The 21602-nt window shown below is 38.2% G+C and overlaps 1 protein-coding gene across 2 annotated transcripts in view; it reads left to right on the top strand.

Annotated features, from left to right (window-relative positions):
* The window catches only part of LRRK2 (leucine rich repeat kinase 2), a 65901-nt gene that overhangs the window by 40515 nt on the left and 3784 nt on the right, over positions 1-21602 (top strand). For both annotated transcript variants that reach the window (XM_069883245.1, XM_069883236.1), the window contains exons 31-49: positions 887-1105; positions 3272-3473; positions 4005-4093; positions 4940-5127; positions 5982-6136; positions 7121-7267; positions 7420-7611; positions 8343-8489; positions 8821-8921; positions 9095-9285; positions 9959-10119; positions 10458-10628; positions 13926-14026; positions 14658-14852; positions 15860-16053; positions 16347-16419; positions 17220-17404; positions 19088-19240; positions 19980-20188. In XM_069883245.1, the coding sequence (XP_069739346.1) occupies positions 887-1105; positions 3272-3473; positions 4005-4093; positions 4940-5127; positions 5982-6136; positions 7121-7267; positions 7420-7611; positions 8343-8489; positions 8821-8921; positions 9095-9285; positions 9959-10119; positions 10458-10628; positions 13926-14026; positions 14658-14852; positions 15860-16053; positions 16347-16419; positions 17220-17404; positions 19088-19240; positions 19980-20188 (3073 nt within the window). The remainder of the gene's footprint in view (positions 1-886; positions 1106-3271; positions 3474-4004; positions 4094-4939; positions 5128-5981; positions 6137-7120; positions 7268-7419; positions 7612-8342; positions 8490-8820; positions 8922-9094; positions 9286-9958; positions 10120-10457; positions 10629-13925; positions 14027-14657; positions 14853-15859; positions 16054-16346; positions 16420-17219; positions 17405-19087; positions 19241-19979; positions 20189-21602) is intronic.

The following is a 21602-nucleotide window of genomic DNA, read 5'->3' as shown; positions in this document are numbered from 1 at the left end:
TGACTACGTTCTGACTTGAAATCATGCTGTTAAGTGCATGCTTAAGTATCCTATTGTTAATAGGGGTGATTCCAGAACCACGGTAGGGAAATTGGTCTGAGAATCTGACTATATATATATATATGTGTGTGTGTTTCTTTTCTCTGAGTGTTTTGTATTTTCATTTGATGGAATCACCCCATGGTAAGCATTACTTGTCTTTTCCATTTATGTGATGGTTAGTCGTGGCTGAGCAATGCAGTTACATAAAGACTTTATATACTTATCCTGCTTGTTAAACTTGTCTTTTTCACTCTTCTCACCTTGAGCAGTGATACAGGACAGAGGTTTACAGTCAGTTTAGGGTTGAAGATGATAATTTCCTCCTTTGCTATGCTGTACTTGCTGCAGTTTCATTGCTGCGCTGTTCTGATGACAACTAGCAGAATATCCTTTGCTTTTCCATTTTCTTGGGCATTTTTAATGAATAACACAATTGTCCCTCTATTTTACTGACAATGTTATAAATCTACGAAGTATGAAATCCAGATAGACATTGCTTTCTTTTAGATAAAGCTGGTTTTTTTAAATGTTTCTATTTTGAAATAAACTACTCTCTGTATGTTAGAAATTATGTTTCATATCTATAGGCTGGTGCATTTTTACTGCCTTATCCAGTCAAGGGTATTATATGGGATTGCTGTTTAAACATACTTGGAATAAAGACATGAAGCAGTACTTCAGATTTCAAACTTAATTAAAAGTGGTGTACTGAAAGAGGGAAAACCAGTTACTTTTTTCATTGTATTGATTGTTTTGACTAAATTGCTCACACTTTGTGTGAATATATAGCAATAACATCAATATTCACTGTTGAGTTAATCAGCTGTATGGCTCTTATTAACAGGCTCGAGCTTCAACATCCCCCGTCATTCTTGTTGGCACTCACTTAGATGTTTCTGATGAAATGCAACGTAAGGCCTGCATGACTAAAATTACTAGAGAGCTCTTGAATAAGCGAGGCTTCCCAGCAATCCAAGACTATCACTTTGTGAATGCTACAGAAGAATCCGATTCCATTATCAGACTTCGGCGAGTCATAATAAAGGAGAGTCTTCACTTCAAGGTAAGCTGCATATTGTTCATAATGTTGAAAACATCTAGTTTTAGTTAAATACGTTTTTCAACATTCATTAACACATAATTAAATACATTTTTCAACATTCATTAACACATAATTAAATACATTTTTAGTGTGATAGCAAACTCATCTTGCCTTCTATAAAATGTTACACAAAGCAAAATTAAGAGGGAAAATCACCAGGGTTTTTTTCCACCAAAAAAATCAACTTTGTAAAAATCTCAGCCAAGTTATGTTTTAAAGAACTAGGGACATAGATAGAATATTTAATTAAAAATAGGCCATCTTTTTGTTAAGAAGAAATCTGATCAAAAACTGGGTATTCTTGGATGGCAACGTGTAATTACAATAAGAAGTTTTGCAGGATTTCAAGGAACCAGGAAATAAGATTTTGTGATTGCTGAGAGCCAGCTAATTTACTGATGTCATTTTGCATAGTGTGAAACTGTTCCTAGAAAGAGGAAAAGAAGATCACTTTTACTGAATGATCCTCCAAAACTGGAGAATCTGCACTTACAGCTACCCCTGCCGTCTCCTTAGCCACAACATGAAACTCTAAGTTAGAATGACAAACATGAAGAGGCTAGCCCAGGCATGGAGCTTATGGAAAGACAGGATCGAGTCTATAGCAAAAAGAATATACATATTTTTGGTTTTTCATTTATACAACATCAATTGTGTGTAGTGTCATAATATGTTCAAGAGAAAAGGTGATGTCCTGTGCTACTAAAGGTAATGACAAAACTTCATAAATCATAGCAGAGCCCAAATTTCTTCTGAATTGCTGCTCGAAAGATTTCATAGGGCAAATGCAGTGTTTATGACCAGCTTCACACTGGTGGTGCAACAAAGGAGAGAAAGTGTGTACGCACCTCTTGTTTCTCTCTCAGAAACTACCATCTTGTACCACATTCATAACCTGCCTAAATTCTTTCTGCAGTTCAAGGAATAGCTCACCAGTGCTAAGTGGCTATAAAGTGGCCTTATCAGGTGGAATGGATTAATTCCACTTCTCATAACTCCAGTAGGCATGAATAGAGCTGGTGTCTGTGAAAGTATATGTAGCCCTATATCTCACCATACTTCTTCAACGCGCAAAGGAATTTGTGCTTTTTGAAAACATTTCACTCTTAGGTACCGGCAAGTTGTTCCTGTAACATCCACAGCTGTTGCGACTATGACTCAAACTGATGGTTAAACTTCTATACAAGTGTAAAGTAGCCTGAAGGAAAGGAGATAGTTTCCATAAATAATGTAGTCGCTTTGTGAAAAGAGTGTTACAAGGTACCTGCTTAGAAATTAGAGAAGTGAGTTAAATATTCAGACGTTGTCATCGATGAGTCTTTGAAATTACCAAGGTACTAATGACATTTTCACTAATTATATTTTTGACACAAAAATGCCACAGTGCATTAGTGTTTAACTTAATTGAGAGCAAAGTTACAAACCAAGAAGCCAGTTTGGAAATGTTAGGAAAATTGTTTCCCATTTCCTCAAAAAAATAACTAGCTCAGCACCCATGGAGAATGAAAAACCTGGTTGGCTGCTAGCTAATACCAAAGGTCAAAGGATGTCTCCAGGAAGGAACTCAGGCTCAGGAAACAGAGGAAAACTTCTGACTGTTTCCCGTAAGTGTCACTAACCTGGCTAAATTCCTGTCCTCTTGTCTGCTGACTGTCAGGAGTGGAGACTTTTAATAGTGCTACTGCCCTTTCCCCCTGAATTTTTCTATAGATGTTAGAGGTTACAAGAGGTATCCTTATTTTATTCATCTGCCTATTGTCTTGTGTTAACCTGAGATGTTTGATGTCATCTGTTCATGCAGCGAGTATTTTCCTTTTACTTCAAATCAAAGGCTTCTCTGTGAATTTCTTAGAAGATATCGGGTTATTTTATTTTTAATATGCATGTAACATGGAAACATTTTCTTCTTTGATTATTCATTTGTAGAAAAACATTCATATTACAATTCTGAAAATAAGAACTAGTTACACGTATCTTTAAGAAGCCATGTCAGTCAATAAAGGAGTGTTCTTGTTCCTTCTTGCTGCTGCTATTGAGTGGACATACCCACCCTACATCTTAGTTGTATTGTCTGCATTCTACATGACTAAATGAATACATTTAGAACTATTATTCTTAATTATACAGATCAGAGATCAACCAGTTGTTGGTCAACTAATTCCTGACAGCTACCTGGAGCTGGAGAAGAGAATTTTGCTGGAACGTAACAGTGTCCCAGTTGAATTTCCTGTGATTGATCAGAAACGCTTACTGGAACTGGTACAAGAAAGCCAGTTACAACTGGATGAAAATGAACTCCCTCATGCTATTCACTTTCTCAATGAATCAGGTAAAATTTAACATTGGTGTATGTTAGATAGCACTTTGTTCCAAATCTGTGGCAGACAGACCTGTGTGTATTTTTAGGTCTCACAAAAGGTTGCCACAAAGTCTTAAGCTGAAATAGTTATGCATAGGTAACATTAGTTAGATAATCCAGGTTGTTGTGTCATAAAGGAATTCCATATAAAGGAACACTACTGTAACAATTTATATATCTTACCCTTCCTTGCAAGCATCATAGCTTGCAGACGCAGAACAGAATAGTGGTTAGGTGGTTATGCATAACAGCTTATCTCAGTGCTGTATCAACTTCGTAAGATTAAATAATAAGCACACAGAGCTTATCTGCTTGGCAAAAAAACCAAGTCAATTTACAAATCTAAGAAAACATCTGAAAATAAAGGTAAAGCTGAGCAAACCTTTATCTCTCCTGAGATATTGACATAAATTCAATAGGTGTATTTATTATTCAAATTGCTTATGTCAATTTACATGGAGTTTGAGAAATGCATTGCTAATTACCACATTCTTTGTGCAGGTGTACTCCTTCATTTTCAAGACCCAGCACTACAGCTGAGAGATCTGTATTTTGTAGATCCTAAGTGGCTATGTAAAATCATGGCACAGGTTAGACTCTGATTACTTATTGTATCTGTGTTCATGGAACTTTCTCCCCTGTCTCAAACCACTGTAGCTTAACAGTGATTCTTCTTCACCATTTCTTTACTGTTTCTTAACCTAGAATATTCTCAGGGCCTGGAATAGTTTACCTGGCTCTTTCTGTTTCCTTTGCTTTCTAGACACCTGTGGTTCTATATTCTTACACTGTTATGTTCAATACTGTTTACAGTGCACCGGACACAAGAATAGGCAGAGACCGAAAAAACCTAGGGATGCAAAGTAATCCTGCAATATGTTGCGATAGGTTGAGGAGGAAGCTGGAACTTGGGATTAATGTAGTAAGAATGGGGGAAGAAGAGTCATTGTATGCTGGGTGCTGATGGCAGAGGAAAGAGAGATGCAGATTCACATGCTGGCATGTGAGAGTAGCACACTGGCTGCTTAAGTGAAACCGTCATTGCTCTGTTGATCTAGAAACACTTTCAAAAAAATTTATATATATTTAGATTTCTTAACCTCTGAAACTTTGCCTTTCATTCAGTGCAGGAAATGGGATGAAAAATCACTGCGCATAGGCTCTGTTCAGCAAACACTTTCACAAATTAATTTGCAGAATAAATTTCTGTATAATATGGACCAGTGAAAGCTGCTGAAGAATGGCAGCACACTGATGTCTTGGACAGATTGTGTTTTCACTGCTGTCTTGTTGCTGGAAATGTTTTGTTTCACTGCAAAATGAAGTCTAAATGAAGTAATAGGCTACCAAATATTTTTATGGGAAAAAATTGTCAGGAAAATGCAATCTAATGATGACTGTACACCTAAAATTGTTTTAATTTTCTTTTTTGAAAGATTCTGACAGTGAAAGTGGAAGGCTTTTCTAGATATCCTAAGGGAATTGTAAAGCGTTCGGATGTGGAAAAATTCCTTTTAAAGAAGAGCAAGTTTCCTAAGATCTACATGTCACAATACTTCAAGCTTCTGGAAAAGTTTCAGATTGCTTTGCCATTAGGAGAGGATCAGCTGCTGATCCCAAGCAGGTAAGCAAAGAGCTAAACCCACAAATGAGAGCCATAGATATTGATCAAAATAAAACCTTCCCATTAGTTTAACTGACCATCATGGCAATTTGGTATGTGAAAGCTCTTCTTGTAGCAGATAAAGCTTACAGCATATTAGCATGGTGGGTAAATGGAATCTATGAATGATAAAACGCTTTATGAGGGTAATATTTCTTTTACACTTACTGTGCTTTGAGACCACAGCAGGAAGATTATGATTTAGATTTACATCGCAGTTTGCCAGCATTAACAGGTATTTGTTGCAATATAAAAATAACCGTGAATTTTTATAGCCTATTTGCTTGAAAAGAGAAACAGTCAAGTTACTCAGAGACAGAATCTCCTCTAAACAGTCTAGTTATTAAACGTTGTGACAAAAAAAAAAGTATTGTGCATTTGAATGCAGTCTTTTTGCTTTATCTGAGCCAGGTTACACTGTTTCTCTGACTCAGTTAGAGATTTCCCTGATGTGTTTGACAATGCTTGTTTTGCTTAATGGAGAGACCGTTGTGTGGTTGCATTGATTAGAGTTTCTACATTCTTCAGAATCCTGGGATAAGAGGGTTGTATCTAATGTCTTACTTGCCTTATATGTGTCCACATTTACCACATTTACAGTTGATATCTAATTATTGTTAGTGAGGTTCTGTTTGGTTTAAATTACAGCAGGACTTCCCTTTAGCACATGCAAGCAGACTGAGCAAATATGCTATCCCTGATCATTTGAATCATTCATTCAATAATTAATAATACATTTTACTTAATAAATAATGTATGTCATCAATCAGTTTGGATAAAGTACATCATACTGTCTAATATTTTTATTCTTTCAGTTTATCTGATCACAGACCTGTTATAGAGCTTCCCCACTGTGAAAATTCAGAAATTATCATCAGGCTTTATGAGATGCCATACTTTCCTATGGGATTTTGGTCCAGGCTGATCAACAGGTTGCTTGAAATATCACCTTACATGCTCTCAGGAAGAGGTACTAATCTTTATTTTCAAAAGCAGCAGTAAGCATGTTTGCTTTGAATGCTGACACTTGCATGTTGGAACTCTAATGCCTAATTTTACTTCAGGTGATTTCTGGCCACTTCACAAATGTGAGAAAAAGAACAGTGGTTATTTTTATAATTAAGAAATATGCAGGAACAAATAGTGCTGTGCAAAAGAAAGTGAAGGTTGTAAGCAGCCCATTTCTCTCCTTAACATGCTAGAGATGGAGGAGATACTTTTATTTATGCAATATTGTCATTTGCTTCTATAGATAATACAGGAAAGGATGTGTGTTTTGCACAGAAAACCAAACTGCTTTTCTTCACATTCATTGATTCTCTTTCTATGAAAGTCTAAAAATTTTGCTTTTATTAGAAGGGCGGGGACTTTAGTTTTTTTCCAATAATTCTGTGCTTTGACATGACATCTGTTTGCTGAACTTTGCAATTTCATTCATCTTGGGTGTTTCAGTATGTGATTTATGAATACTGGTTACAAGTAAAGTACAAAAAATACCCATTTCTAATGATCTACAAATATGATTTATAACTGCCTGCTCTCTTGGCATTCGACTTCCTGCTGAGCATAGAGTTCCAGTCACATCTTGCTGTTTCATGAGTGTGTGAGAGGAAAATTCAAATCACTGACTTTTTTTCATATGTTACCCAAGACAATCTGTGTTTGAACCTGGATGTACCTAAACATTTCTGTAATCCCTACATGCATCACCTGCTTCATGACTTAACACCTGATTAAATATTTTGTTTATGAATATGCCTCGGTTGACATATATTCAACTTTTACTGGGCTATTCTGTTTGCAAAGTTGTAGCCTTTATTTTGTTTGTTATTTTGGTAGGCATTAACCTACAACCATAACAAAATATTTAACATACCATGAATTATTCTGAATATTTTAAAATATGACATTCATATTGGAGATCAGATTTTTAATCTAAATTTGTATGTCCTAGAGCGAGCTCTTCGTCCTAATAGAATGTATTGGAGACAAGGCATCTACTTGAATTGGTCTCCAGAAGCTTATTGTCTAGTGGAATCAGCTGAATTTGACAACAACCCAGACAGTTTTTTGAAAATTACAGCACCTTCTTGCAGAAAAGGTTAAGTATTGCTGAGCCTGTACTTTGTTCCAGTTTGTTTTCAGCTTGGCTTTTTGGATTGTTGTGCTCTGCCTTTGAAATGTAGAGTTTAGCTTTGTAATTACAAGTATGGCAGATTGAGGCTCTAATTTTCCTCTTTTGGTTTCTTAAAGGGTGCATCCTTTTGGGTCAAGTTGTGGATCACATAGATTCTCTTATGGAAGAATGGTTTCCAGGTTTGCTAGATATGGATGTGTGTGGTGAAGGGGAAACACTGTTGAAAAAATGGGCTCTGTACAGCTTTCAGGATGGTGAAGAACACCAAAAAATACTGCTTGATGACTTACTTAAAAAAGCTGAAGAAGGTATGTATTTATGCTACTCGAGGTATATAGAGGTACACCTGTATGTAGATAAATATTATACAACATCCCCTTTATAACATTTAGGTACTTCACGTTATTTACAAACGTTTCACATCCGTAAGAAACAATTACAGTATAAGTCAAAAGCAACTTGTTCTTTTTCTATGTGAGAGGTATCATTTTAAGTATAGAATATGGGGCGGATTGCAGCTGCTTTGTATAGTCACGTATAAATGGCAATAATGAAAAGAATTGTTTTGCCATGACATCAATAATGCAACTTCATTCATGGAAATTAGTCCAGTGCATGGTAAAACTGATACTCCATCTTTTGATTGGACCACATACAACAGTAATTTAAAAGGCAACATGCAGGATGACGTTCTACATACTAACAGAATTCTGTCATTTTATAGACAGTAAAATAATCTCTTGGTTAGTTTGGTGTTGTTACATAGCAGCAGTTACTATTACATTTGATACCTTGAAAACCTTGAAAATAATTAAACATGTAAGATACATTAAGTTGAATGGAAAACTTAATTAGTGTTCTGTTCCATATATATAGATATGTATGTTTGTGTGTGTGTACATACAGACATATGGATTTAATTTTAGGTACATTGATCATTTGCACTCGCAGAAATTCATGTATCTTTCAGTGCCTCTTGAATGATGATTACCCTGTTTGTTTTTTTTTTTTTTTGAATTGTCTTGTTTCTTTTTCTCAGGTGACCTTTTGGTAAATCCAGATCAACCAAGACATACCATCCCAATAGCACAGATTGCTCCTGATCTGACATTGGCTGATTTGCCTAGAAATATTATGCTGAACAACGATGACCTGGAATTTGATGAAGTGCCTGAATTTCTTTTGGGTAAGCATTATTTTTTACGTTTTTTTTTTTTTGCAGAGCTTATGTAAATAAATCTATTGAAGTAGTTCTGCAACATAGGGAAAACATTTTAGAAATTTCTTCTGTGGAAATCTATTTTTAAGGTATCCTGAATTTCAGGTTATTGAGTTTTGAATTTTCCATTAAACACATAAAAACCAGTGTCCTACCATACAATTTAGATTCCTGATCGTTAAGCTTAACACAGTAGAGAATCCACACATTTTACGATTGAACCTTTTCAGCTACTTTTTTGAGAAGTGGTAGATATCCCGTTGGTTTTAATCTTCTTTTCAATTTTGTCTTTGAAAAGGTGATGGTGGGTTTGGATCTGTGTACCGTGCATCCTATGGTGGAGAGGAGGTTGCTGTAAAGATTTTCAATAAACATACTTCTCTCAGGCTCCTAAGACAAGTAAGAAATACTGCCTTTTTTTCTATAGTGCTGCTTTCGGAATACCAACCCTAGGAAAGAGCTTAAAAAGTTAAGTGAAGTGCAAGATTTCCCTCCAAGACATTTCTGAGTTTACTTCAGAGCTGCAGAGGTTATGCTGTTTGTGGTATTTCATCTAGTTTTACAATTTACAGGAGCTTGCAGTGCTTTGTCACCTCCATCACCCCAGTTTAGTGTCTTTGCTGGCTGCTGCAATCCGTCCCCGGATGCTGGTGATGGAATTAGCCCTTAAAGGATCTCTTGATCGTTTGCTTCAACAAGACAATGCAAGTTTAACCAGAACGCTTCAGCACAGGATAGCTCTACACGTAGCTGATGGCTTAAGGTAAATGTAACTTCTACTTTTGCTGTAAAAGCAGGATGCAGCTGCACAGAGGATATACAAATGAAAGGCTAATCGTTTCTTATATTCATGCAGAGTATTCCCTGGGTCAGAAAAGTGGTTGTATTTTTAAGATTGCTTAGCTGGTATATAACACAAACTTTAGTTACCTATTTTTTTTCTGCTAACAAATGATGCACATATAAGTAGGGAAATACCAAGAGCTCTGATTAGAATTCTATGTGAAATTCTATTGATTTCTTATTAAAATATCAAATAAATTATTTAGTACATTTTTTCAGTTCTGAAAGGCCATGAATGTCCTCAGGAGCTATTAAAGCGTGACCGTAAAAGCATAAAACCTGTAAAGGAGTTCAGGAACCAATGAAGCTTAAACTTCTAAGATTCAGTTTACAAACTGCCAGAGACACCTCAGATAAGATCTGGTACTGTAGTACTGCAATGTTTTTGTGCCAGTAAATAGTATTTCCGAACAGTTCTGAAGTCAGTATCCAGTCAGGCAGTATCATGTTGGTGATGTTTGACATTTTTTAACACAATATTTAACATTTGAAAGCATGTTTTATTGTTGTGGGAATACTGCATTCAGTGTTTATTTGTGTATATGCATCCCTGCGTTATAAATGCTTCCATTGACTACTTTTTTGATTGACAGGTACCTGCATTCAGCAATGATCATCTACCGCGATTTAAAGCCTCACAATGTGTTGCTTTTTACCCTGTATCCCAATGCTGCTGTTATTGCAAAAATAGCTGACTATGGCATTGCCCAGTATTGTTGCCGTATGGGAATAAAAACCTCTGAAGGCACACCAGGTATGGAAAAATGCTTTCATTTACAGTGCATTATGTCAAAAAATAGCTAATACATTTTTTATTTAGTATGTAGGAAGTAACTCAAATCCATACTCGAGTCTAACTGACAAAAAGTAGTCCTGGTTGTATTACAGCTGATGTACTGGCCTCTTCCTTTATATGGATTGCTGATATTTTTGGAAGTCTGCCACATGCAAACTATTGCCAGCTTGGAAATAGTGTGCCATTTTAGATTTACTTCTTGTGACATTTTCATCAATGAATGTTTGCTCTTAAAAGGATAAAGATAGCTTCAGCTTTGTATGAATCAGAACTACTGATGAATTATTTATTTGCAGGATTTCGAGCACCAGAGGTTGCCAGAGGAAATGTTATTTACAATCAGCAAGCTGATATTTATTCATTTGGCTTGCTGCTTTATGACATTTTAACAGGAGGAGGTAGAATAATGGAAGGCTTGAAGTTTCCAAATGAATTTGATGAATTAGCAATACAAGGAAAGTTACCAGGTAGGTCTTGGTTTTTTAAGTTTTAACATTTATCCTGCCTCTTCCAGAAATAACAGCTCTTCATTTTACGTTGTGCCTGGCAATAATCAGAGCAAGAGAATTACTAACAGCAGTTTTTAGAAGCTTCTGTTAATTTCACATGGTTTTGAAATACTGAGAAATAGGGATCTATTCAACATCACATTGGTTATAATTTCATTGCAATTTCAAGGGATCTAGCAGGTTCGCTTTATAAAAAAGTAGAGGTTTCGTATACTAGGGACTTTATCCAGACCTAGCTAAAATGGATGTTGCTGAAAGTACCTTCTAATACCATGTATGGACTTGTTCCTTACATATTAACGTGATAAAGTATACCGTGCACTAAAATAAAATTCCACTTCTGTTCTTTGATTGTGATACTTTATGTTAGGAATACCATTACAGAGAAACTGCGTATCTCAAAATCTTAAAAAAATCCCTTGAGATTTTATTTAAAATAAAAAAAAATGTGACACTACCTTAAAAGAACAGCCACCCCTGAAAGTTTTAGATAGGAATTACCTTTTAACTTGTCAAGAGTGTGAATTCCCTGCCCAGATACATAATGTTCTTCATATTCCATCCGCTTTACAATATGTAGTTGTTGGCTACCGAAGGGAGATTAAACAGGCTATCGGGACAGACATCATGTAGTCAGGTGGGCAGGGTAACTTAGTATTTAACAACTTCTCAGTAAAGAGCTGTTGAAATTTTACAAGTATTACAAGCTTAAGGTGTGGCATTCTATTTATTGCCCTGCAATAAATATACTCATGAAACATTCTTTAAGACTGAAAAATCACTCCATCTAGAAAAGGGGCAGCAACTGTACCAGTTAATCTGGCATGGTTTCTCCATTAGGAAAGCCAGAGTTAATGCATTTTCTGCTCCCTAAGGAGAATAGACCAATTCATAGCTCAGCCAGCTTAAACCCCACTCCTGAAAGAGGCCATTCCACAGAATCACAGAATCACAGAATCACAGAATCACAGAATAACCAGGTTGGAAGAGACCCACCGGATCATCGAGTCCAACCGTTCCTATCAAACACTAAACCATATACCTCAGCACCTCATCCACCCGTGCCTTAAACACCTCCAGGGAAGGTGACTCAACCACCTCCCTGGGCAGCCTGTTCCAGTGCCTAATGACCCTTTCTGTAAAGAATTTTTTCCTAACGTCTAGCCTAAACCTCCCCTAGCGGAGCTTGAGGCCATTACCTCTTGTCCTGTCCCCTGTCACTTGGGAGAAGAGGCCAGCACCCTCCTTTCCACAACCTCCTTTCAGGTAGTTGTAGAGAGCAATGAGGTCTCCCCTCAGCCTCCTCTTCTCCAGGCTAAACAACCCCAGCTCTCTCAGCCGCTCCTCATAAGGCCTGTTCTCCAGCCCTTTCACCAGCTTTGTTGCTCTTCTCTGGACTCTCTCCAGAGCCTCAACATCCTTCTTGTGGTGAGGGGCCCAGAACTGAACACAGGATTCGAGGAGCGGTCTCACCAGTGCCGAGTACAGAGGGAGGATAACCTCCCTGGACCTGCTGGTCACACCATTTCTGATACAAGCCAAGATGCCATTGGCCTTCTTGGCCACCTGGGCACACTGCTGGCTCATATTCAGTCGGTTGTCAACCAACACCCCCAGGTCCCTCTCCTCCAGGCAGCTTTCTAGGCAGACTTCTCCTAGTCTGTAGCACTGCATAGGGTTGTTGTGCCCCAAGTGCAGGACCCGGCATTTGGCCTTGTCAAACCTCATGCCATTGGACTTAACCCAGCGGTCCAGCCTGTTCAGATCCCTTTGCAGAGCCTCCCGACCCTCCAGCAGATCGACACTTCCACCCAGCTTAGTGTCGTCCGCAAAGTTGCTCAGGGTGCACTCGATGCCTTCATCCAGATCATTGATGAAGACATTGAACAGGGCTGGACCCAGCACTGAGCCCTGGGGAACCCCACTTGTCACTGGCCTCCAGCTGGATTTCACAGCATTTCCCACCACTCTCTGGGCCCGGCCATCCAACCAGTTTTCCACCCAGGAGAGTGTGCGCCTGTCCAGGCCAGAGGCTGACAGTTTCTCAAGCAGAATGCTGTGAGAAACTGTGTCAAAGGCTTTGCTGAAGTCCAGGAAGACCACATCCACAGCCTTTCCCTCATCCAGCAGCCGGGTCACTTTGTCATAGAAGGCGATCAGGTTAGTTTGGCAAGACCTGCCTTTTGTGAACCCATGTTGACTGGGCCTGATCACCCAGTTCTCTTGCATGTGCTTCATGAGAGCACTCAAGATCACCTGCTCCATGACTTTCCCTGGCACTGAGGTCAGACTGACAGGCCTGTAGTTTCCTGGGTCCTCCCTGCGGCCCTTTTTGTAGATGGGCACAACATCCAAGAACTAACAACCAAGTATCTCCTGAGTGCAGTTGTCCATTTGGCTGATTTCTGTACCATGAACCCTTTGAAATAATCAGAAGTATTATTTTGTGGAGGTAGTACAGTTCCACCTATGCGCATGCTCGTTATTTACATTATTCCACCAAAAAAAGGGGCTGGCTGAGCCAGCCACTGAGTAAACAGTGCCTATCATTCGCTGAAAAGGATTTGTTCATTTGCAGGTAATTATCATTAATGTTACCTCTGTCTAATGTAAGACTGGAATATCTCGTGTGGATTAAAATGAACTAAAAGGAAAAGCAATAAAGGCACCATTATTCGTGAGTGATTTGTTCTTAGAGAGGTCAGCACCTATAGTCATGAGATACCTATTCAGAGCACTCAGTGGGAATGAAAACTTCCATATCTTGTAAATACTATATGGAATTGTTTGTCTAAACTGCTCTACATTTTATTGGAAGCACATCTGTATTCCATATACTCTGCCCAAACACAGAAGAATAAATGTGGGAAAAAATGTTCACATGGATCAAAAAGACTACAGACTGAAATGACATGCCTGTCAACAGTCAGCATTAATCAAAACACAACTCACATCTATCTGTGATTCAGTCCCAGGTACAAGGACGTTAAAGAACAAGTTAAAGCAAAATCCATTTGCTTTAACTGCTTTTAATGAAAAGGAGTCTAGCGCTAGCATTTCATTCTTTTGCACTTAATGGCAGATGAGCAATTCCAAGCTGTTCATGCTGGCATTTTATCTAAGAGAATGATGTTTCTTAAAGCAGCTTGCTAGGAAGTTAGATGAATTCTTAAAATAAGAAGAAAGTTATCCAGAACTCTCCTTTCTGAACTATGGTAAAGGCTGGTTAAGAAGTCATCTAATTTTACATTTTAGACCCCATCAAAGAATATGGATGTGCCCCCTGGCCTGAAGTTGAAAATTTAATCAAAAACTGTTTGAAGGAAAACCCTCAGGAACGACCGACATCCTCCCAGGTACTACTTAATGTATCTATTTGTATTTTTGTGATAGATGATGCCACAAAGTTGTTATGCTTTCTAGAAAGGAATAGGACATTGAAGTTACTAAGAGGCCTGGTGTTTTTTCTGTTCTTTTCTGGAACTGAAACAGTCATGAAATATTGCCTGCTTTTACCACCCTGGATAAGCTGCTCTATTCAAATCTACCAACCATTTATTTTAGCCTGTTTTTTTTCACTGTGTTGCTGTATAGTGGTTATAGACTTTGTGCTTTTTATTAAAGCTATGCGCAAAGGGCTTCATTATATAATACCAGTGCAATTACCCTACCCTGTTCCATGCATGTGAGAGGACAAACACTAGAGTAGATCTGAATCCGACTGTCTGTTACCACAGATTGCATTGCTCTTTGAAATGGGTGAAACTTTCAAACATGCCTTAAAACCATTGACTTCCTGAAATTTTAGCAGAAAAATATAAAATTGCTCAGTACACCAGGATTGCCCATTAACAGTGGTAATGCAAATGAGCTGACCTGCTGAGATACTATGTCCATATGCCATAAAATATTGTTATCCATTGCTTGTTATTTATTGCTGTACAATCTGTTGTTATTACCATGTGTATGCTGTGGCTTTCTTTGTAGGTTTATGAGATCCTGAATTCTGCAGAGCTTATTTGTTTGATGAGGTATGTTTCGATACCCAGCACGTCCACAGCAGAATGCATGGTAGCTGCCAATCAAAGCTGCAAGAAGGCAGGAGTCTGGATAGGCAGTGGGAACACGGAAAAAGCGCAGCTTTCATTTGTTAACCTGAATACAGATGGACATACCTGTGAGGTATGAGGGAAAGTCGCAGTTTATTCTAGTTCTTTTTGGCACCCAGATGTATTTCAGAAGAAATAATTGCATTTTAACAGCAGGATATTACTTCTAGAAAGCTAAAATTTGAGAGAACAGTGATTGCTCATAAGTGGGTCATCGTTGTATCTATGAAATGAAGCAGAAACGCGGTTGCTTTTTCCTCTCTTCTTGTCATCCAGCCTGAACTTTCTCATAATACTGTCTTTCCACTATCGGCTTCCTTTCTTCCACTCAGATGGCAGCTTTTTTTAGCACTGAGTCTAGAAAAAGGAGTAATAGTTGTACAGCCCCTCGTATCCCTACCTTCCCTAGTAATCTAGCAAGTCTCTTAATGATTTCTCTCTTCCCATGGATGCCACCTCGTCATGGCACTTTGAGTGATAACTTCTAGCCCTTTTAATATGATTTTTGTACATCTCAGTCCTGTGCCATCAGAAAAGGGAAAAGGTTCTATGCAGTTTTGATGTGCTGTGATGAATATGCATGCCAGAACTGAGTGTGACTCACCATCAAAGTTGTTTAAGTGATATTTCTGTGTGCCATATATTGACCATGATACATTTGAATTGGTAGCTTTGGTATCAATTATATGGCTTATTTCTCTAAAACTAAGAGGAGAAAAAGAAATATTAGGCCAGTACTTTTATTGTTAGCAATTAAATTGAACGTATATTGCAGTGTAGTTACATTTACTTAATTCTCTGATGGCTTTGAAACCTTCATTAGAATAGGAAGAGTATTTTTTTCCAGCATTCATCTGAGAGATTTTTCTGTGTACTGTTTGAGGGATCCTTCCCGGCACTTTGAAGATAGATGACACAACTGAAGATGTATTCTGCTAATAGGGAATTTTCTTTAAGGTGAGGCCTTGGGTCTGTCCAGGGTCCAAGAAGATTGAACTTTATTTTTATTACCAGCAATTTACTAGCATTTACCCTTACTGAAATTGTAACCAGGTTGTTTTTCTTTTTTTTCTGACTCAGGATATTGCAGATAGTAAAATTTTAAGTTTGGCCTTAGTGACCCTTTCTACTGAGAAAGAAAACTGGATTGTAGCTGGAACCCAGTCTGGTTCTCTGTGGGCAATTAACACAGAAGATGAAACAAGAAGACACCGACTGCAGAAAATGCCAGATTCCATCACTTGTTTATACTGTAATTCTCTTTCAAAGCAAAGGTATAAATTAATTTTATATACTTTGGGTTACAGTTTGAAAGTATAACTAAAGAGACATGTTCAGAAAAATGACATCTGTACACTAATGCAGTTTTCTTCATACAACTGCTTATTTTGCTTGTATTTTCACTGAATTTTGCACCCAATGTAGCTTGAGACTATGTTCCTGACCACAGGTGGTTGTATTTGCTTTTACAGTTCCGTGAAACTTTTCAAATACTAGAGGCTACTTGTTTGATTTCTTATTACTTGAATAAGGCATTTCTAAAATTCCTTATTTCATTTTATTTCAGCAAACAGAAGAACTTCTTCTTGGTAGGCACAGCTGATGGCAAACTGGCAGTTTTTGAAGACAGAGCAGTAAAGGTAGACTTGTTCTTTGTTGTCTGTTCTACAAAGTAGTATAGATAATACATAAACAGCTGCCAACAATAGCTTTATTTCAGGCAGCTTATTTTTTAATTGCTTCTCAAACAAAAAATAATTTTCTACTGCAGTTTTAGAGGAACTGGACATGGTTTACAATATTTTTTTTAACAGTAGAGTTAAGGGGAGAACTTATTACTCATTATAGGACGTTTAAAGGCCTGGCAAACTGACTAGGGAGTGATATTAATGGTTGTTATTAAATATATTCTAACATTTTTAATCTCTGTTAATTGCTGTTACAGCTCCTTTTTCTTTTCGTTCATGCTACATTTTCATAGACTAGATGTCTTCAAATAGACAATATTGTTTAGATTTTCTGTAGATCAGAGTTCTACTCACAGAACAGATAAAGAAATGCTGGGAGCTGTTTGTCAGCTGTTTCCTGAGGGTTAGCTCCTGACCGCAATTTAGAGCAGTTACAGAGTTACAGTGCATTGCAGAAGTAGAATATCGTCCAGTATGGGGTGTCTCCAAGATAAGGATGTGACTTTCCACTCTGTTCTTAAACCAGCACGAGGGGTTACCGAAAGTATCAATCCCAGCTATTTTCTGTGGGACAGCCTTAATGTGATTATGGTGCTTTTCAGTCTCTAGCATCCTAGAGAGATACCAGAGATAGTAGTTCAAAAAATCTGGCTGTGTAAATTTAATTCAGCAGGCTGTGTGGCCTTGTTTTAACAGTTTTTGAGTGTCTGTATACTCCTTGGTTCTAATGGAGAGTGTATATTTTCTTGCAGTGTAAGGGTGCTACACCTTTGAAGATACTAACTATAGGAAATGTTAGTACACCACTGATGTGCTTAAGTGAATCCTCATACTTATCTGAAAAAAATATAATGTGGGGAGGCTGTGGAACAAAGATCATTGCCTTAACTAGTGATTTCTCTGTTCAAAAGCTCATTGAAACGAAGACAAGTCAACTGTAAGTGTTTGTAATAAATTATGTTACTTGCCTCCTTTGTTGTTTTCAGTGAATATTTCTGTCAGTACTTGGATGTAAATAAGATCAGTGAGCAGTATTTAAAATATTCATTGCTGCTTTTAAAAAGGGATGTGCATTTTTACTGTATAAAGCATTTATGAAGTCAGTATCTATTCAGAAAATGTATAAATGCAACCGATTTCTCCCCTGGCTGCATTTGTCTGGGACCTGTTTACTTTATTTAGAATTACACACACATACTTAGCATAGTATTTGTCCTTACCTGTTTGTCAGTTTATGTGTGCTTATCTTTGCCCTATATAGTTAAGTCATGTATGATTGCTGACTTCTAATTGTTTAGAAATTAAAGACTGAATTTTTTGGAGTGTTTGATATAATTCTCACATGGGGAAGTCCTGCTCTGAAGTTAAAGGGGATTTTTCCTGAGCAGGTAAAACAGTGTTTGATTTTATACTAGTAGAGAACATTATTCTGGGAAGTTAAATTGCTTTGGAAAATAATGTGTTAATATAAGTTTCAGTAAAATGCAGTTTAATGGCAAGATACAAAATACATCACAGGAATAATTTGAGCTTTGTGAAAGCAAAACGTATATGCCTTTGAAAATAAAGTTGCCTAAACCCACTAATATTAGGTAATGTAGCGGTGCTACTGAGTGTCTGCTCTCAGGAACCTGTGATTTTAAGCTGTTCTTCAAGATAAATTGGAGGGTCAATGAAATAATCTAATACTGTTAAATTGTACAGCAGGTATTATTTTGGTACGTGCAGGCATAGATCCATCATGAGAGACAAATTCCTCTGTAGAGAAAAACAGTGGAAAAGGCTGTCAGCTGAAATGAAAAGAGCAGAGCAAGGTGAACTAAATCTCACGGCTTAGTCATCTTTGTGTTGAGTGACCCTTTATGGCCTTGTGGGACTTGTAAGAACTATCAGGTGTCTCTAGATATTGCCAAAGTGGCAGGAGAAAGGTGGATTTGGCCCTTGTTGTGATGTAAGTCTTACGAGGAGCAGCTGAGGGAACTGGGGTTCCTTGAGAAGAGGAGGCTGAGGGCAGACCTTACTGCTCTCTACAACTACCTGAAAGGAGGTTGTGGAGAGGAAGGAGCTGGCCTCTTCTCTCAAGTGACAGGGGACAGGACAAGAGGGAACGGCCTTAAGCTCCTCCAGGGGAGTTTCAGGCTGGACATCAGAAAAAATTCTTCACAGAAAGGGTCATTGGGCACTGGAACAGGCTGCCCAGGGAGGGGGCTGAATCACCATCCCTGGAGGTATTTAAAAGACAGGTGAATGAGGTGCTGAGGGACATGGTTTAGTGTTTGATAGGAATGGTGGGACTTAATGATCCTGGAGGTCTTTTCCAACCTAGTGATCCTGTATGTAAGCATATATGAATTGAACAGATAGATGGGAAAGATTTAGTAATAGGTTTGGGGCATTAATACACCTCCAGGGATATCATCAGCATAACTCTGCTACTGTGAGAATTTTGTCAAACTGTAGGAAGATGATAGCAAACCCTTTCAGTTGTAACCTAGCCCAGTTTGGTTTTATGGCTGAATTATTCTGTAAGTGTTAAAGGGAAGCTAACCGCACTCATAACAGTCAAGTTTTTTTACTTGATCTTTTCTATGTATCTGACTAGAGTTCTTATCTTTTCTAGATTCTGTCATAACGCATACAGTGATGCAAACATTATTTCAATAGCAATAGACAAATCCATCTACTTGGCAAAGAAGAACAGCCATTTTGTGGAAATCTGGGACAAGAAGGCAGAAAAACTTTCTGAACTAATTGACTGTGCACATTTTCTTAAGTAAGTGTTTTATTTCAGATTGATGGCCTGATGCATAGAAGGCTGAATATCAGATTGTCTCCTCTAGCTTAACCTGCTGGAGGTAATGAATTTGTCCAGTTCTTTGCTCTAATGTGGAATTCTTTTCCTCTCTTTTGGCCCAGAACTTAAGAGTATCCCTTGCAGTATCTCAGTTTTTTAAGACTCTTGCTATACTTCACAATTTGTCTATGATTTCAAGAAGATTCATTTAACTGTACTGAAGAAAAAAAGTCTTTCACTGTCCTTCAGATGCTAATGCTTTTGCTTCCAGTTACTTCCTTCAGCCCCTGAAAAACAATATCGTCTCTCTTCTGGTGTACAGATTCAGTAGGAGTCACTGATGGTGATTCTCCTTTGCATTTAAGTTGTTCCTATCCCTCATTGTGCCATGTCCATTTCATTTTCATTATAAGATAAGGAGCAACTCTAGGGGTGCTTCTCCAGACTAGCAGGGATGTTATTCTCTCGCAGACTGGGAATGAACAGAGAAGTATACCTGCCTCCTATTTAACGGCCTTTTGAAGCAGACCATCTGGGTCTCAGAAGTCCAATAGTTTTCATTCCAGTTTGTTTGAAGTCAATCATCTAATTAGCGTGAGTTTTTTGTGGCTTGTTTTTATTAATGACTCTTTAAAAGGCTGGTATTGAAAGAGTCATTTTAGCAGTTGTGGAATAGTGTGCTATGAGATTTTAATACAACTTCTCTTCATACTTTTAGAGACAAAGAAGAAAAGCTAAGTAAAGAATCAAGACATAAACTGGTTTATTCTGGAAGAGTGAAGACAATTTGCCTGCAGAAAAATACCGCGCTGTGGATAGGGACAGGAGGAGGACATATCTTGCTGCTTGATTTGTCAACACGTCGTCCTGTACGAGTTATAGACAACTTCTGTGATTCTGTTAGAGTCATGATAACAGCTCAGCTGGGTAAGTAAAACTATCAAATGATGAATACTTTGAAAGCAGTGCCAAGTTTAGGATTGCTGTCTCCTGTCTGGCATGGTGTTCCAGGAGCAGATGAGCGTTTTTCATGTTTTGTTCATTCATTCTGTTCCACTGCTGTCATCTTAATTCAGTGTCAGACACTCCAGTGTTATCTGAATACCAGCAGGCTGTCATACCTGTGCCCACACTGGTCAGCACATGAACACACTCCGCCTTCACTGCATCCTTGTGCCCTGCTTCAGCACAGCTCTCACCATCTTCTGTCCAATATTCTTCATCTTGATCTGTATCCACCTGCATTCTTTCTTCATCTTAAGTTTTATGCTTCTGGCTTCTCTCTCAGTGGAGCTTGTTAAGTTTTAATAGTTTTTCCTTAGTTGCTTATTGCTTAGTTTTCTTCTGCTGTCCTTGTTCAGGAATGGTTCTTTTAGGGTTGGGTCACAGGCAGATCACAGCAAAGCCAGGAAAATGGTAAACACTTGGACCCACGGTGCAGACCTAGAGTCATAGAATCATAGAATGGTTTGGGTTGGAAGGGACCTTAAAGATCATCTAATTCCAACCCCCCTGCCATGGGCAGGGACACCTCCCACTAGATCAGGCTGCTCAAGGCCCCATCCAGCCTGACCTTGAACACCTCCTTGGATGGGGCAGCCACAGCTTCCCTGGGCAACCTGTGCCAGGGTCTAACCACCCTCACTGTGAAGAATTTCTTCCTAATGTCTAGTCTAATCATCCTCTCACCAGTTTATAGCCATTGCCCCTCGTCCTCTCACTACGTGACTTTGTAAAAAGTCCCTGCTCAGCTTTCTTGTAGCCCCCTCTAGGTACTGGAAGGCTGTTATAAGGCCTCCCCAGAGCTTTCTCTTCTCCAGGCTAAACAGCCCCAACTCTCTCAGCCTGTGATGTACGTATGTGCTGTTCCTGTCACCAAGTGCTGACAGGGTTGTATGAGTCAAAAAGACTCCACCTTCCTCTGGCTTTGCCTTTGCCTGAGACAGCAAGTTTGTACAGTCCATTCAGTCCTCAGCTGTTACAAGTGCCAGCTAAGGAGTCCAGATTCACTAGCACAGCATTTCCAGTGTTTCTAGTCCCTATAGCTACAATGTTTGTACTGTAAAGGAATGTTTTATTTTTAGCATTTTGTAACGAATAGTTACTATTAAACAAAAATTTCTGCCTGGCTTATTACAGTCACTGATAGGGAAAGTATATTATGTAGATAATACAGCGTGATTTAAAAAGCTTTGAGTCTCATATTCTTTGTTCCTTGTCACCTCAACAATTTTAATCTGAATTTTATTTATAGAAAAGTAAATAATTCAGGAGAAAGAGTTCAGCTGTGCTTGCACAAACCTCAAGAATGGCAAGGAAGATTGATATGTACTTTTTTGAT

The sequence above is a fragment of the Phaenicophaeus curvirostris genome, chromosome 1, assembly GCF_032191515.1.
Source record: "Phaenicophaeus curvirostris isolate KB17595 chromosome 1, BPBGC_Pcur_1.0, whole genome shotgun sequence".
Lineage (NCBI taxonomy): Eukaryota > Metazoa > Chordata > Aves > Cuculiformes > Cuculidae > Phaenicophaeus > Phaenicophaeus curvirostris.
The sequence above is the reverse complement of the archived record's forward strand: the minus strand, read 5'-3'. Positions and strand labels throughout refer to the sequence as shown.